Source organism: Quercus robur, chromosome 11 (assembly GCF_932294415.1).
Source record: "Quercus robur chromosome 11, dhQueRobu3.1, whole genome shotgun sequence".
Lineage (NCBI taxonomy): Eukaryota > Viridiplantae > Streptophyta > Magnoliopsida > Fagales > Fagaceae > Quercus > Quercus robur.
The window spans coordinates 17557396-17573750 of NC_065544.1; the positions used below are offsets into that span (position 1 = coordinate 17557396).

General features: G+C 33.9%; 2 protein-coding genes across 9 annotated transcripts in view; one reads left to right on the forward strand and one right to left on the reverse strand.

Moving 5' to 3' along the window:
* Positions 1 to 12221, forward strand: part of LOC126706540 (chaperonin 60 subunit alpha 2, chloroplastic-like) — an 84462-nt gene extending 72241 nt beyond the window's left edge. For 2 of the 7 annotated variants that reach the window (XM_050406069.1, XM_050406071.1), the window contains 5 exons: positions 6491 to 6636; positions 7759 to 8065; positions 9127 to 9377; positions 9690 to 9890; positions 11525 to 12221. In XM_050406069.1, the coding sequence (XP_050262026.1) occupies positions 6491 to 6636; positions 7759 to 8065; positions 9127 to 9377; positions 9690 to 9890; positions 11525 to 11812 (1193 nt within the window). In that variant the 3' untranslated portion in view covers positions 11813 to 12221. Of the gene's footprint in view, positions 1 to 3706; positions 3905 to 3982; positions 4158 to 5943; positions 6076 to 6165; positions 6374 to 6490; positions 6637 to 7758; positions 8066 to 9119; positions 9378 to 9689; positions 9891 to 11524 lie in introns of those variants that run through there. The other 5 variants (XM_050406067.1, XM_050406065.1, XM_050406068.1 and 2 more) reach the window with 5 other exon arrangements.
* A 785-nt stretch (positions 12222 to 13006) lies between these two features.
* On the reverse strand, positions 13007 to 15322 carry LOC126706546 (probable E3 ubiquitin-protein ligase ARI5). 2 transcript variants are annotated; one of them, XM_050406079.1, is made up of 2 exons: positions 15103 to 15322; positions 13007 to 14885 (listed from the first exon to the last, which is right to left on the reverse strand). In XM_050406079.1, exon 2 carries the CDS (start codon positions 14878 to 14880, stop codon positions 13204 to 13206), a length of 1677 nt encoding a protein of 558 aa, XP_050262036.1. In that variant the 5' UTR covers positions 14881 to 14885; positions 15103 to 15322; the 3' UTR covers positions 13007 to 13203. The 2 variants fall into 2 exon arrangements, with proteins under 2 accessions (XP_050262036.1, XP_050262035.1); XM_050406078.1 differs by having other exon boundaries at positions 13007 to 14900.
* Between the last annotated feature and the right edge of the window lie 1033 nt (positions 15323 to 16355).

Consider the following 16355-nt stretch of genomic DNA (forward strand, 5'->3'; position numbering starts at 1 on the left):
CATTTTGAATAAATTTAACATTGGGTACATTCAGAATAACATTTTCCAAGATCATTCCGTTGCTTCCTCTCCTTTAAGGATGCACAGAAACAGGATTTCTCCTTAAGAGGATAAAAAACTTTTTTTTAATCATTGTAGAATAAATTAAAAAAAAAAATCAAAAGCAAGTTGATACATAAAATTCAAACTAATATAGTATAAATATTAACCAAATATAAATAATAATAAAAAGACAAAATAATTGTTCTTAATACATTTCTATTCATGTATCAAAATAGGACTTGACTTTTTTATTAAATCCTTAAAACTATCTATGATTGATTTGCATTAAAATTCATTGGCAACTTCCCTTTCATTAAAAAAAATATTTTGATAGTATTTTTTTATTTTGTTGTAAAACTTATTTTGACAATATTTATGGTTAGAAAAATCTATAAACCAAATAAATGTTATATATCTCTCTAAGAAAAATAAAAATAAAATTTACATATATTATTTTAGGATCTAAAAATTTAGAACAATTGGTAAATCGTGAACACAAACTTGTCTAGGTATAGATCTTAGAGTCTATAGAGTTTATTAGACAATACTCAAGGTGCTGCAAGTCAGAATACAAGAAAAAGGAAGCTGCAGGTTCAAAAAATTCAAAACATGCCAGGTTTGACAGATCGAGACTCGGGTTCTATAGAATTTTAATTAAGCTCAATAGCCCATTGGCCCATTAAGTGATTAGAGTTTCAAATCTATTTCACATAGTATTTTTAAGGAAACCCTAAGGTGATGTGCCTTCTCCTTTCAAAGTCACTAGCCACATATCATTCTTATACCATTAGAACTAGTAGATTTAAAGTTGCTACAACAAGATCAACAACTGCTAATGATCTAAAATCTTTGAGTGAGATGTCAAAGTCACAAACGTGGGTATTTGTGAGCAATAGATTCAAGATAAAAGTGTCTGTGGATTCGGAACTGCACGTGGTCGTATGAGTAAGTTCTACATAAGGTAGCTTTAGATTTTTGGAAGAAAACTTATTGTAAACTTCCATTCTATCATAGTTGATTTGTTTGTCTTGAGGATAGGTTAGGTTAAATCCTGCCCATGTTTTTTACCTTGAATCTAACAATTTCATTAGTTTTCCTGGGTAATCATATCGTTGTCTTATTTATTTTTTCGCACTAGATGATATGATATTTTGCTGATTAACCTAGATTTTATAATTAACCTAAGTAAACACTTGGCTAATTCATTAAGTTAAACAATCTGTTTTAAGGAGTCTAAACAAACAAACATATTATATCAATATCATTATTTTAATTAAATAAATAATTATTGTTTTCAAGTAAAAGAATACACCAACAAAAGTTCGAAACTATACGAATTCAGTTGTTGAACATTATATTATATAATATGTCTAACATACTTATAATATGGGGCCAAGTTTTTTTGGGGGGGGGGGGGGGGGGGGAGGGACCCCGTTGATCACCCTAGGACTGGAACCTTGATAGTTAGCATACCTGTGAGATTTTAATGATAAATTTTAGGGTCCGTTTGGTAGGAGGGGTGGAAAAGTGGAAGGATAGAAAATGGTGGGAGGATGGAAAAGTGGGAGGATAGAAAAAATTTTAATTTCTCTCATTTTTGTTTGGTAGGGAGTGGAAAATTGGAGGGATGAAAAAAGTAAATTTGTATAAGTTTACTCATACACCCTTGTTAAAAAATGAAGGCCAATTAAAACAAAAAAGTGACAAATAACCCAAAAAAAAAAAAAAAAAAAAAACAATCACCCAATTTGTTAAAAGATAAAAATCATGTCCCAAAAAAAAAATCATGTCTAATTAAAAAAAAAAATCAAAACAATTATCACACCCATGAAAAGAAAAAAAGGCAATGACCAAGAAAGAAAAGAAAGAAAAAAAAAGGAAAAAAAAAAAAAAAAAAAAAAAAAAAAAAAAAAAAAGGCAACATGCCCACCCATAGGAAATCAAAAAATGTAAAAAAAAGAAAAAGAAAAAGAAAAAGAAGCAATGTCCATGAAAAAAAGAAAGAAAAAGCGACAACGTGCCTAGCACACACACACACACAAAAAAGGGAAAGGAACTGAACATGGGCATTTTTGTCCATTAAGCGACCCCATTTTCTCCCTGCAGTTTTCTCTCCATTTTGGGGAGAAAACTTTTTAGTGGGTCCGGGGAGAAAACACTCGGATCCCACCATTTATTTTTTTTCCTCTCCACCCAACCAAACACACTTAAAAAAGTTTTCCTTCCTATTTTCTCTCCAAAGTTTTCCATCCATCTTATTTCACCTCCAAACAAACGCACCCTTAAGGTGAGACAATGTTTGTGGGGAAGATAGGATGACAATCCCTCTTTCTCATGATGCATCACATGGTTGTGTCGCTTGCACTGGCTATGCTCGCGGTACTTGTGTGTGGGGTATGAGAGAGTGTGGAATCATCAACAATTATTGGGATTTCTAAAAATGTGATTGGTTATGTGAATTTTTTAAAACAATGATGGTTTTTTTTTTTTAATTGCTATAAATGTAGTTCCTCTAAGCTTAAATTAAATAAAATCATGTTTTGAACCATAAAAAAGTTTAAGGAGTTTAGTTATGCGTTAAGAGCATTCGCATTAGCTTGTGCAAAAATTTCAGTTTATTTTGGCATAAGAACTTACTTTTTTTATTTTACATACTCATTTTTCAAAATACCTCACATTATACTGTCTATTTTAAACTACATTTTATTAAAATATCAATTTTCCTTAATATTTTTTAATTGTTTCTCTTTATTCACATACAGTAACCACTATCCACTCTATTCCTTCATTCTTAAGATACATAAAGAAATAATAAACAACTAAATGCAAAATGAATAGTATTAGTGTAAATTTACATAGTTATTGTAGCAAACTTGTAAATTATATAAGTGATTTTAAAACAAAACTGTATAAATTCTACACATTCTTTTCTATTATATGCAGACTGATGTGAATGCTCTTAATGTGCTAGATGCCTCACGACGTTGGGCCATCATCAGGACATAATTTTGATTATTCCTTGAAAATGTTTGTTACGCATATAAATAATTGTCCGGTCTTGAGGATATTTGTCTCATAATTATTTGGTGGCGCATACAACAAATGGTTATCTCAACGGTCTTTTAGCATATTGTTTAAAAACTCATTCTTGTACTTTTGTTTTTCATTTTTTAGACCGGATTTTATTTGTCTTTTTCTAGTATCCGTATGGTGAATGATTTTTATATAGATACAATAGGATTAGAATATATGATAGCTGATTCATAATTATTGTTTTTTTTATCGTTAAGTCAACATACTAATGATTTTTTATTTTTTTTTATAGGCGAGATTCATCCCTAAATTTTTTATAATTGGAATACATTATATAGCATATATATTCAAGAAAATAAGATTTATTTGTTAGAAAATTAGATATTGATCGAGATGGTTAGAAAAATAATTCACTAATTTTTCTATTACCAATCGATAGTTGATTGCTGAATTTTATAACTTACTGAGAATGAGATTAAAAAATATATATCCATAATTTGGAGGAAAAGTGAAAGGATGGTTTGTGCTAGCTTTTATAGGATGGCCCAAAAAGGTAATCGGGTCCAAGCCCAAACCCGCTCCAACGATGCAGCTAGTTCATGAGTTGACTCAGTTGAGTTGAGTTGAGTCACGTTAACTGGTCCGAGTCGCTATACTAAAACCCCTCAAACCCAAAACCTTTGAAAATCCTCAGAAACCTGTCTGTCATTGTTCTGTTTCCAATTTCAAAACCAAAGCCCCAAAGCAAAACCATTTCTTCAACTATTATAGGGATATGTCTGTTTCCTTCTCTTCCCTTCAGCTCTTCCATCAAAAACCTCTCTTTTCTGTAAGTAGTCTCTCTCTCTCTGTGTATTTCTTTCTCTTTGTATTATTTTGTGTTTGAAGTAATTGGTTATTGTTGCAGAGCCTTTATTGGAACCAAAGGGCAACTGGGTTGTGGAGAAGTACAAATTTTGTGAGGAGTATTGCTGTTAAGGCAGGCCCAAAGAGGGTATCTTTTGGTAAAGAATGCAGGGAGGCCTTGCAAGATGGGATTGATAAGCTGGCTGATGCTGTTTCTCTCACCTTAGGACCTAGAGGTATCTGGGTATTCTTCATTTCTGTTTGTTTTGATAGCTTTTTTAGGTTGCTACCATTATATATCGTCTCTTACTCTCTTTATGCTTTAGTTTTTGAGAACAAGAGGGATTATTTCATTTTCTATCCATGCTTATATTGGTGAAGGGATCAATGATAAGCCTTCAGGTTAAAAAATATCTTGTTGGTGATTCTTGCTCTATCATTTGCAATGCATACATTAGTTTCAGTTGGATGATTGTTATTTGGTAATAGTTTGCCAAGTTTAATTTGTTTTGTTTATGTAGTGGTAATAGTAATGAGAAATGTGCTGGAGGCTACACATTAAATTAATTTCATCTATTTCGGTGAAGTGAGCCAGCTAGAGATTTGACTTTGTCTTATCAAGTTGTGAAATTTTTCAGTGCATGGTGTAGTTGAGCCACCGAACAAAATTAGGCTAATGGAAGATTGCAGTGCCACTTTGCAGGACTTCAATTTGCAAGTTCACTGCAAAGTTTATTTATTTCGCATTTGCGTGAGATTGTGGTTTAGCTTGCACTTCTAATGCGTAAATTCAATTTAGTCCATGAAGTTGTACTAAATTTTATTTATATTATCATTTTAATTTTTCTCTCCCCTTTTTTTCCCCCTAGGGAGGATGGTTGGGGGGGTAAAGATGTGAGTTGTTCTAAGACTATAAGGAGTTTGAGAAAAATTCTATACCTTTTTGGAAGAGTTCAGAATAGCAATGCTGCTTGAATTTATGTGTATTTGCTATTTTCTATCATAAAAATTTCCTTCACGAACTTTTGAATCTAGGACAAAATTGTATCATGAGATTCATTCTCACTGAATGGCAGAGTGTTTATTGGAGTAGGTGAATTTGAAATATTGAAAATTGTTTCATGTTTCTTTTTGTGGGTTTTTTTTTTTTTTTTTTTGGTTGGGGGGGGGGGGGGGGTGGGGGGATTGCCATCCCTGTGAAGGTTAGGAAGCAAAATGAAACAGGTTCATCCTGGTTTTTGCACATTGCAGCTGAAAATTAACGAGATCAAGTTCATATACTTGAACTGTAGCTGTTATGGGACTTGCAACTTGCAAATTGGGGTCTGTCAATGTTAAGACTTAAGGATATTATTTAAGGGCCTTGGTCAAAAAAAAAAAAATTTATATTCTTCTGAAGTGAGCTAGATGGTGGATTGAGATTATTTGCAAATGCTTCTAACACCATAATTATAAGGAAGAACCCCAAAAAATGCCATTAATTGTGTAACTTGTGTTAATGCCATTGATGGGGACTGGTTGAAGCCTAAAATAGTAAGATTGTAGGTATGAGGTCTTGGTTTTTCATGGTTTCAGTGGCATGTCTATTAAAAATAATAATAATAATAGCAAAGTAAAAAAGGCTGTTGAAGGCGAAGCTAGCTCTGTTTGTCATGAATATGGCATAAGATCAGTTGAAGCCTTGAAGGCTTGTAACTGAAGCTTTTCTTGAAGAGATATTAATTTATTTATGAAGAGATATTTATTCGCTTATTTTCTTAATAAGCTTCAGTCAACTAGGGTGGCCTCACTTTGGCTATGTAAAATAGTTATACTTGAGAACTTCTATTTTTCAATTTATGGGGTTGGTTCTGTTACGGCATAAGACTTTATGACTTTTCTGACATTTTGAAAAAGCTATAATATGCTAGATGTAACACATACTGAAATACTCAGAAGAGAATATAAGTATTTTTAAATCAAATTATTAAATTTTATGCTGCTAATTTGATAGAGGTATTGATTTTAAGTGAAAATATGCAGGCCGTAATGTTATTCTTTCTGAGTCTGGATCGCTTAAAGTAATTAATGATGGTGTTACAATTGCTCAATCCATAGAGCTTTCAGATGCAATTGAGAATGCAGGAGCAATGCTAATCCAAGAGGTCATTCATGGTTGCTAGATAATTCTCTCCCCTGTTGTTGTATTGATGTTTTTTAAGACAAGCAATCATAGATATGTAAATCTTCGTATCCTGCTTGCAGGTTGCAACTAAAATGAATGATTTGGCTGGTGATGGTACAACTACTGCAATTGTTTTGGCTCGAGCAATGATCAAATCTGGGATGCTGGCAGTTGCTTTTGGGGCTAACCCAGTTTCTTTGAAGAAAGGAATGGATAAGACTGTGAAAGAATTGGTCAAGGTCTTGAAGAAGAAAAGTGTGCCAGTAAGAGGAAGAGATGATATAAAAGGTATTTAGAGCATGTCTTGTGAATTAGGTTTGTGCCCCTCTTTGCACTTTTTTTAATAAAAAATTATAATTACTCGTCAAAAACAAAATCTTGAAAGTGTCTTTTGCCACATTGCAGCTGTGGCCACAATTTCTTCTGGAAATGATGAATTTGTTGGGAACTTAATTGCTGAAGCTATAGAAAAGATTGGCCCTGATGGAGTTATCTCTATTGAGTCATCTTCATCATTTGAGACCTCTGTAATAATAGAAGAAGGAATGAAGGTAGGTCATTAAAGATGATTTTTAATTGAAAAGATTCACAACCATCTCAAAGAAAGAAAATTTTAATTTGGAAGGAAAGAAAATGGGTCAGAATGTAATTCGAATTGAACCATAATTTTAGAATGAAAATAAACTTTATAAACCAGCAATGAACTAATTACCCCACTGTTTGTTTTTTTTGGAAATAAACGGACTAAAGAGAACCCACATCAAGGTTATAGTCTCAATCTATTGAAAGTTCATTCCTTAAGGCACAGATAGATAAAATTCATAAAAGGTTGTACCCAGTTTAGAAAGCTCCCAATCTTTGGAGTCATGACACAAATAGATACAATTGAAAAATTGTTGTAATCATTCCTCAGCTCACAAGTAGATACTACTACTTTGAATCATGTTAATTAGTATTTCTTTTCATTTCTACATTTTCTTAGCAACAGAATGTATCATAAACTGAACAAGGACTACGTGCATATAACTGACGCCAACCTTTGGCCACCCTCAAAACCAAGAGATAACACAACCCCAAACTTTCACAACAAGCCCTAAACCACTACCTCTGGCTTAGATCTGACACCTACAGCTTCGGATTTGCCACCTCCACAACCCCAAAACACCACCCTTTGGCCACCACATTTTATCTAATCCAAATCCCTCCTATTTTTTGTCAAATCTTTGCCATGTGTGCCAGTTTTTGTAATGGTAAATTGTGGTTGTTCTTGGCTGCCGGGGATGGTGGTGTGGTTGTGTTGGCAGGAGTGAGAGAGGAAGAAGCAGATTAAGATAAGGGAGAAAAGAAAAGGAAAATAAAATTAAAACGGTTTTTCTATGGTAAATTTTACTTTAATATGTGAAGCACTTGACAACATTTTCCTTCCATTGAGCCATCAGAAGTAAGACGGAAGGACCAATTTGGCAGTTTCCCAAACTTCTGTGGTTAAAACTTGATATTAGAACATCAGAGGTCTATTTAATTTTGACCTAAAGTTGGAGGGGTCTTTTTGCATTTTTCCCTTTATCTCTGATTCCTAGTAGTTGTTGTTGTTGTTTCCTTCCACCCCCCCCCCCCCCCCCCCCCCCCCCCCCCTCCTCTTTCTTTTAATTCTATTAGATCTTTCTGGACAGATTGACAAGGGTTACATGTCACCCCATTTCATTACAAACCATGACAAATCTATAGTGGAGTTTGACAATGCCAAAGTCCTAGTAACTGATCAGAAGATTTCAACTGTCAAAGAAATTGTTCCTTTACTAGAAAAGACTACTCAACTGAGTGTCCCACTGCTAATCATTGCAGAGGATATCTCCAGGCAAGTACTGGAAACACTAGTGGTGAACAAAATGCAAGGTTTACTAAATGTTGCTGTTGTCAAATGTCCAGGATTTTTAGAAGGAAAGAAAGCTCTTTTGCAAGATATTGCACTTATGACAGGTCAAATTATGTACTGCATGTCAAACTTTATTTGCTTAATTATTTTATTTTTCCATGACATGTGCTAATAATAAGATAATGTTTATTCTGAATCAGTGGCTGTTATGATGTTAAGAAACTATCATGACTATGACCTGCTTTTCATTCACTAAATTTCTTAATTTTTTGCTTTGCGACACAGTCCGACTCATTTCCACTTAGCATTATATTAATATCTTTACATCTCAAAATGATGAGATAGTTCACTTTGTAGCCAGATGTTCACTGATATTTTTTATTTCCTACTTTGCTGGCCCTCATAGTCATGTAAAGAACCTCAGTGCCAGTTATGATAGTGGTTAATTCAAATTGAGCTCTCAAGTGTCTAATAATTGATGTAGAAAATTAGTGAATTTCTGGAATTCAAAAAATATATATATATGTAAAGAGAGTGCTGTTGTGATGTTTCTTTTTTCAGGATCTCAATGTAGGCTCCTTATATTGATGTGCTTTTCCTGTTAAATACACAATTTGGTAAAACTCAAGCTATTTTGTGGCCCTAATTTGTGTGAACTTTTGTGCCAAAATGTTGTTCAAGTGCATTTATTTAACCTATTTGCTATCAACTGTTAATCTCTGTTTTCTTGTTGGGAATGAGGGAACGGAGACAAAATCTTAGTACATTAAGATTTTCAAAACACTTTTCTTACCCTGTATTTTTTGGTGAGAAAGGGAATACAGAGATTTCAGAAAATGTGACTCTCTTTTCCAGCCCTGTTGAGATTAATAACTTCTATAGGTTTGGTCATTTGGTGCATCTTCTAAATAACATTCAAAAGGACAATACCTCTGTAACATATTACATGTAAACACTACACATGCTCCTACTTCTTTATGTGACTGTAAGCTATGGATAGAAACATATCTCACTATCTGCCTTTTTCTGAACTTTGGAAATATAAACACCATCATCATTTGTGTTTCCGGGGGCTGGATTACATTTGTCGTATAATTGTATTTCTTTGTGATGAGATTGCTATTTCAGCTTCAGTTTCTCATTGAGATAATTTTAAAGTCAATAGGTGCTGATTTTCTCTCTGGAGATTTGGGTCTGACGCTTGAAGGTGCAACTTCAGATCAGCTTGGTATTGCACGAAAAGTTACCATAACCTGTAATTCAACGACCATTGTTGCTGATCCTACTACTAAAGCCGAAATACAGGCAAGAATTTTGCAAATCAAGAAGGATCTAGCAGAAACAGATAATGCATCCTTGTCAAGAAAGCTCTCTGAAAGAATTGCTAAACTCTCTGGCGGTGTGGCTGTGATTAAGGTCTGCAATTTAAAAAAAGTGCTATTTCTTAAAGATTGTTAATGAAATCTTGTATAACTCTTCCTGGATGCTGGCTTCAATCAATATCTGTCTTGTCAAAAGTGAACAAGGCTTTTCCAGCCACACAGAGAGAGAGGGAGAGAGAGAGAGAGAGAGAGAGAGAGAGAAGAAAAGAAAAAGTGAACAAGGCTTTATCTTTGTTTTTTATGTAAATTTTGAAACTTTAATTTTTTTGTTGATCATGAATGATATTCAAAACCTTTGGTCATAATTGTTTTACCTTTCCTTTTATTTATCTTTCTATTATTTTAGGTAGGAGCACACACTGAGGTGGAGCTTGAAGATCGGAAACTCAAAATTGAAGATGCAAAAAATGCCACATTTGCTGCCATGGCTGAAGGAATAGTCCCTGGTGGTGGTGCTACGTACATTCATCTCTTGGAACTGATTCCCATCATAAAGAATTCTATGGAAGATCTAGATGAGCAGAGTGGTGCAGATATTGTGGCAAAGGTGTGGTATCCTCCCCCCTCCCTCTCTCGGTGTGTGTTGGATTTTTCCTTTGTTTTTAGTCAGAGTGGGATCAGTGTTAATCAAATAATGAGGTATACTTGAGTGCAAAGGCCTCCTAAGCCTTGCACCTTATAGAAGTAAAACGCATTCTGTAAAAATTAATATAGTAAATTTTAAAAATTAAAAAATATGACTATCAATTGATAAGCTAATCATATAATTTTTTTTTTTGATAAGATCTAATCATATAAAAATTAAACCTAGCATTTTACATAATGGCCTATGAAATTTAAATACAGCTGTAGAAGTTATCAGTTATCACTAAACAACTAGGTGGTGAAGGCTAGACTGTCCTGCATCGAAAACAATATATATATATATATATATATATATTTTTTTTTTTTTCATGAAAAAAAGGATATGGTTTCAGGAGAGACAGGAGGTAGAAAGACTGGTTAAAAAAGGGGGAGAAGAAGTAGCCATTGGTTCAAGAAGAAAGAGAGAGGGGTTATATCATATAAATAGTGCATCATACCACACGATTAGTATTGCATAACAAATCAAGGGCTCATATAAATAGTATTAAGATTTAAAGGTTATGTTTAATATGTTTATCTTTTTAAACAAAAAATAGTGCAAAAAGCACACTTTGAGCTTCATAGGAAAGTGAAAAAAGTGCGCTTTTTGAAACATATTTTGCTTTAGGTGTAAAAGGGGCTAACCCTTGGCAGTTTGCACTTTAAGCAGACTTCTACTAGCAGTCAGATGACAAGATCTGACCAGGAACATTCTAAGGTGGCCTACATGTAATATCTGGTGTTATTTTCTTCCTCAAATTTTGAGAGACCTGTTCTCAGGACAGGGAAGAGAAATTAAAAATAAAAATAGTACAGGACCTTGCATTATTGTAAATTCATCAAATCATCAACAATAATATAAGAGATGCCTTAAGAATGAATTGCTGCAAAAGCAGCTTCTGAACAATTCTGTTAGTGGGCCTATTTAATTGAGTTTTATAGACCTTTTTACAAATCTGTTAGGCTCATTGATTATTTAATTTAGATACTGAACCAGTAAACCCTTAAATCTATGATGTATATACACAATCAGATTTTCCTCATTTGTTATAACAGACAAGATCCCTTATCACCATACTGATATTTTGTTTTGGGAGGAGTAATCAATTAAAATGTTTTTAAAGATCGCTGGTGCCATGTTACATAAATTGGACACAGCCCAGAACGGAGATTGCCGGATAAAATTGTCAGAAAAGGTGTTTGATCCTATGGATTGGGTCTGCATGTGTCAACAACAAACTGGCAGTAGTTATAATACCAGCAATTGGTAAGAAATAGTTAGCATATTTGCTACTGCAAATAACAGTGAGTGAAAGATCCTGTCCCTCATTTGAGGCCTCCCCTTTTCTTAAATTGTTTCTTGGGTGTTTTTACTTTTTATTTGTTTGTTAGTTCAGAATTCAGCCAGATAATGTAAAATTTAGATTCTTAAGCTTTAAATTTGAAACTGTTAATTTTCATTTTTCATCTTTTGGTTTTTTAACATCTTTTAGGACCTTAATTTTGTGGACATTTACTGCTCTGATCATAGAAACTGTTGCTAATGTTGAATTGCAGGCTCTCCTTGCACCTGCAAAATCAATTGCTTCTAATGCTGGAGTCGATGGAGAAATTGTTGTAGAGAAGACTAGAACTTGTAATTGGCAAACTGGATACAATGCAATGACAGGCAGATACGAAGATCTTCTCAGTGCTGGAGTTGCAGATCCTTGTCGTGTTTCAAGGTGTGCACTTCAAAATGCAGTGTCAATTGCGGGTGTAGTTCTAACCACTCAAGCTGTGTTGGTGGAAAAGATAAAGAAGCCTGAGCCAGCTATCCCTCATGTTCCAGGCATAACTCCTTAAAGAAAAGATGGGAAGAGATTAGTTGTAAAGCTAGTTGAAAGAAGAGAGAGGCTCGTATGTGTCACATTGGTTTGAAACAAACAATTTGAATTTTCTTGGTTTGGACTTGAGATGATGATTAAAGAAGCTTTAGAAGCTGTCGAGAGGCTGGACAAGTCAGCTTTCAATCTGACTTTTGGATTGCGAGAGTATTAAAAGCCATACATGAAGAAAGGGATTGCATGTCCAGTAGCAGTCAGCCTATTAATCTTCGTAATCTCATTCAACATGTAAGATTCCTTTTTCTTTTTTCTTTTTTTTCCTTTTTTTTTGGTTTTGTTTTTGGGTACTCTGTTTTTGGACTTTGTATTATACTGCAATAATAATGATGAGGGTATCTTAAAGAAATTTCTTTATTCTTCTTCCTTAATCTTTTGTTCAGAAATCTTCAAAACCTGTTTCTGATTCTGTCCATATGTATGCTCCAACTTTGCTGTAGAAGTTATCACTAAGAACATTGCACAACTGGTCTACTAGGTATTGTTACAGATGTGGCAGTAAAATTAATTTTGGAATTAAAGCAATATACTTCCTCCTTGATAAACTCAATTGTCTGCCAATGTTGCAACATCATCCAGAATATAGCGTCTCTGTATACACAGCATACAAGTGATTTTATGCCAAGTTTGTTGATTTGAGCGTTATTCCAGACAGGTAATTCTGTCAAAATGAAGTTTTAAGTGAATTCTAACACAATCCCACATCCAAGAGGGTGTAATCAATCATGCATTTACAATGCTTTGCTTGCATCTTATTTCATTGTTCCAAATACATAAGCTAAGTAAGGACTTGTCTTTCACAGTATTATGTCATGAAGTACAACCTACTGCTAATAGTTGAGAATGCTCGAAAATCGAGTTTCAACCTATACTATTGAAGAATTTTGACCAAGCCACTTTTATGTGTATTTGTTTTACAATCTCAACTATTTTTTGGCAAAATTGTCAATTATATATGTTTAAACTGTGTGTATATTTTGAAAAGAAAAAAGAAAAATCTTCGACTTCCCATACAAATATCAAGCAAATATAGGGTTTAAGGTAACTAAAAAAGGATAGATGCCCATTTTGCAAGTTCACATTGTATATGATCAAGATAATAAAATTGAAAACTTATCAGACAATGCCAATGATCTTGAACATAATAATCAAGTGGTATAAGACAAGAAACACAATAGATTCCATAAAAATGATAAATATATAGTAAAAATAACAATAAATCAATCCAGAATGTGTTTGATCGATTACAAAGAATACTTAACATATATCTGAAGTCATACGAAAATTGCTTAGTACTGTTTTTTACTATGGAATTCTTTGTTCAAAGAAACATATTCTATTGAATATTTTTGATTAAGGTCTCCTCTTACCCTTAGTCCTTTCTCCCTTTCTTGATGTCCTACTATTTATCTTGCTGCAAGCCTCTTGTGAACTGCAAGCTTCTTGCGAACTGCAAGCCTCTTGAAAGCTAGTATCTTTTAGGCCATTCTCCAATGCCTTAACCAGATTCTCAAAGTAATTCCGTGTCACTGTGGTAAGATCGGATAGCTTTGCTCTGAAATTTTTGAATTCTTCTTCTGGATGCTCTTTGTTGAGGTAGTTATGTATATCCCTCTCCATACAATGATGAAGCCTTTCCAAATTAGACTCTGCCTCACCTTGCAAGTACTCAAAGAACCCCTTTTTTGATTTTGCTTTCTTGTCTCCATCCTCAGGGAGGTAATACCCATATGCATATGTCCACTTAAGCACTCTCCTACATTCAATTATCTGCAACCAGGCCTCTGTAATGAACTTAAGCTCGAGCGTAGTTGCCCCCCTTAGGTCACTAAGTCTTACCATGTAGTCATTTTGCATTTGCTTTAAATCCTTAACAGCTTGTTTCCTTGATGATTCATTGCCTGCCCATCTCTCGTAATAATGAGTATACTTTTCCAAATGCTTCTCAGCTCTTTTTCTGATATCTTCATCCTGATTATACTTACCCTCTTCCTTATTCTTTTGGAATGTATTACAAGCATAGAACCCACCTGTTCTCTCACCATGCTCCTTCCATGTTCCAAGGCACATCCAGCAAAACTCATGTTCACAAGGTTTCCGGCATGTCATGTGCATGCACCCTTGGTTCTTCTCAATGGGTTTTCCACACTTTGGACATGGCTTTGTATTGACCAACAACCATGCTGTATTCTCAGCCTCAGAACTATTCTTCAATTGCCACTTAGCCACAGTCTCACAATCCACTGGCCTATGTGCATCATCCATACAATTCCAACAAAACCCATTGTTACAATGGCAACAAACATCATAGCACTCTTCGTCACCTCCTTCACAAAACTCCATTGCGTACTCACAATCCGCACTCGGACACCACTTATACTTCTTATTACTCTCAATATAAGACCTTATCAAATACTGCGAATACCTCTCCTTATCTTCCTTTTTAGCAAACAAATCAATCGAATCACGATCCACCACCGCGTTACAGCACGGTTCGGGACATCTCAATGTCAAACATCCAACCCCATCCATAATTGCCACACTCACATACTTCTCCCAACACTCCCTACAAAAGGGATGACCACAACTAACCCAACTCATCATAGAAACACGAACATTCTCATAACATATAGAACAAGTTAGTTCAACTTTTCCAAGTTTATTGGGCAGCAAAAAAACCGGTTTTTCAAATAAACCTACTTTTTTTCTAATTCTCTCTTCATCAGCAAACCACTCATCTTGAACGTCACACGCTCTCCAATTGTAATTTAGGAGAAGCACCGTCGCGGCAGCTTTTGATATGGAAAGAACATTGGATACCTCGGTGATATCGTTCTCTTGACGTTGTTGGATATCTGATTCTTTCAATACAATGTAACTTTGCTTTGCCTTCTTGTTCCTTCTTGACTCATCGTCATCGTCACCAACAGCTATGTTCTCCTCTTCTTTGTCGCTGTAGTAGTAGGGATCGTCATCGTCGTAGGTTGTCTCCTCGACGTCACTGTCGTACATGTAATCCTCGGAGTCCATGGCAGCTGCAGCGACAAAAACTAGAAGGGAATTAATACATAATATTAGGGCTTTGTTTTTCACAACTCGATTATTGTTGTGTGTCTCTGAGTGGGTTATTGGGGTTATATATATATATTATATATGAGAGAAAGGTCGGCTAAGAAGTTCGGGTAGAACTGATTTCCTAATCCTAAACAAAAACAAACTTCGACTCAGAAAAAAAAAACATGGGTTTTGTACCTCGTCGCTCACGATGTTGCCGGAGACTGGTCTCGTGAAGAAAGCTACCCACTCGCCCCTTCTTCTGCTATTTTCTTCTTCTTCTTCTTCTGGGTTTCGCGTCCTCTCCTATGCTTCTGCCACGGCCAGAGTCTTTTATTCTTGTGTGTCGTGTTGTCCTTCCTTCGATGCCTCTCTTTGTTGTCCACTTCTCTCTTTTGTGTTTTAAATTGTTTTTTTCTTTGTTTTGTTTTTGTAAGCCACACGTCGCTAACAAATATAACAATATTAAAAAGGAAAGCTGATTCAAGTTTGTCTTGTCAATTCTATTGACTTCTTCCATTCCACGGTTTTCTATGGTTTGTAATCTTTTTCCTTTGCCTTTTTTTTTTTATTTAATTTAAAATTTTTTTTCTTCGTATTATTACTCTTGTTATATTCTATAAATGATTGAATTAATACTTTTTACTGTTATTACTATTATTGAACTGATATTTGGCCTTAAAAATTACATATTTCAACAATAATAAAAATAAATAAAAATAAAATAAAAAAACAATATGTATTTATAACTTTAAAACCCTTAATATTTATGAGTTTTTTTAATAAAAAAATTAATATAGGTAATTTCATGGTATTTTTATTCATGTTTTCAAGTAGGAGGGATGATAAATTTATAGAATGAGAATAAAAAATTTTCTCATACATATTAAGGGTGTTGTTAACTGGTGTTATATAACACGTTAATATGATAAAAATTAGAATAAACTATTCATGTTTTTTTAAGGAGTTTGAAAAGGTCGGAAATGTATTAAGCGTGTGTCAGTTTAGATGGAGAAAGTCAAATCATTTTACAACTGGACTAAAATGCTCTTTAATTTTGACCACTACTTAAGCCTCACCTTAAACAACTTTATCTTGAGTATTGAGAGTTGAGTCTTCTGACTTATTTGTTTTTTGGTTTTAGCATCTTTTCCTTCCTTTCAGTGATGCTAGGTTCTGTTTCTTTTTTTCTTATTCTTTTTTAAAGTAATGCTAATATTTTTAAAACAAAAATATTATAAAAATAATACTTTCACAACAAATTTTATAATATTTAAAGTAGTCGTTAGATGTTCTAAATTCAATTAGGCAAAGAAAATATTAAATTAATGAATTATATATATGAGGAAAAATTAAATATTAAAATAAAAAAAAAGGACATTAATACTTGAATGGGTGTTTATTTAATTTTTCTTTCTAATATGAAGAGGGGCGATTCTATAAAATTAATA

Bases quoted from the DNA above. Each gene is read 5' to 3' on its own strand.
- LOC126706546 (XM_050406079.1), bottom strand. From the start codon at position 14,880: ATGGACTCCGAGGATTACATGTACGACAGTGACGTCGAGGAGACAACC.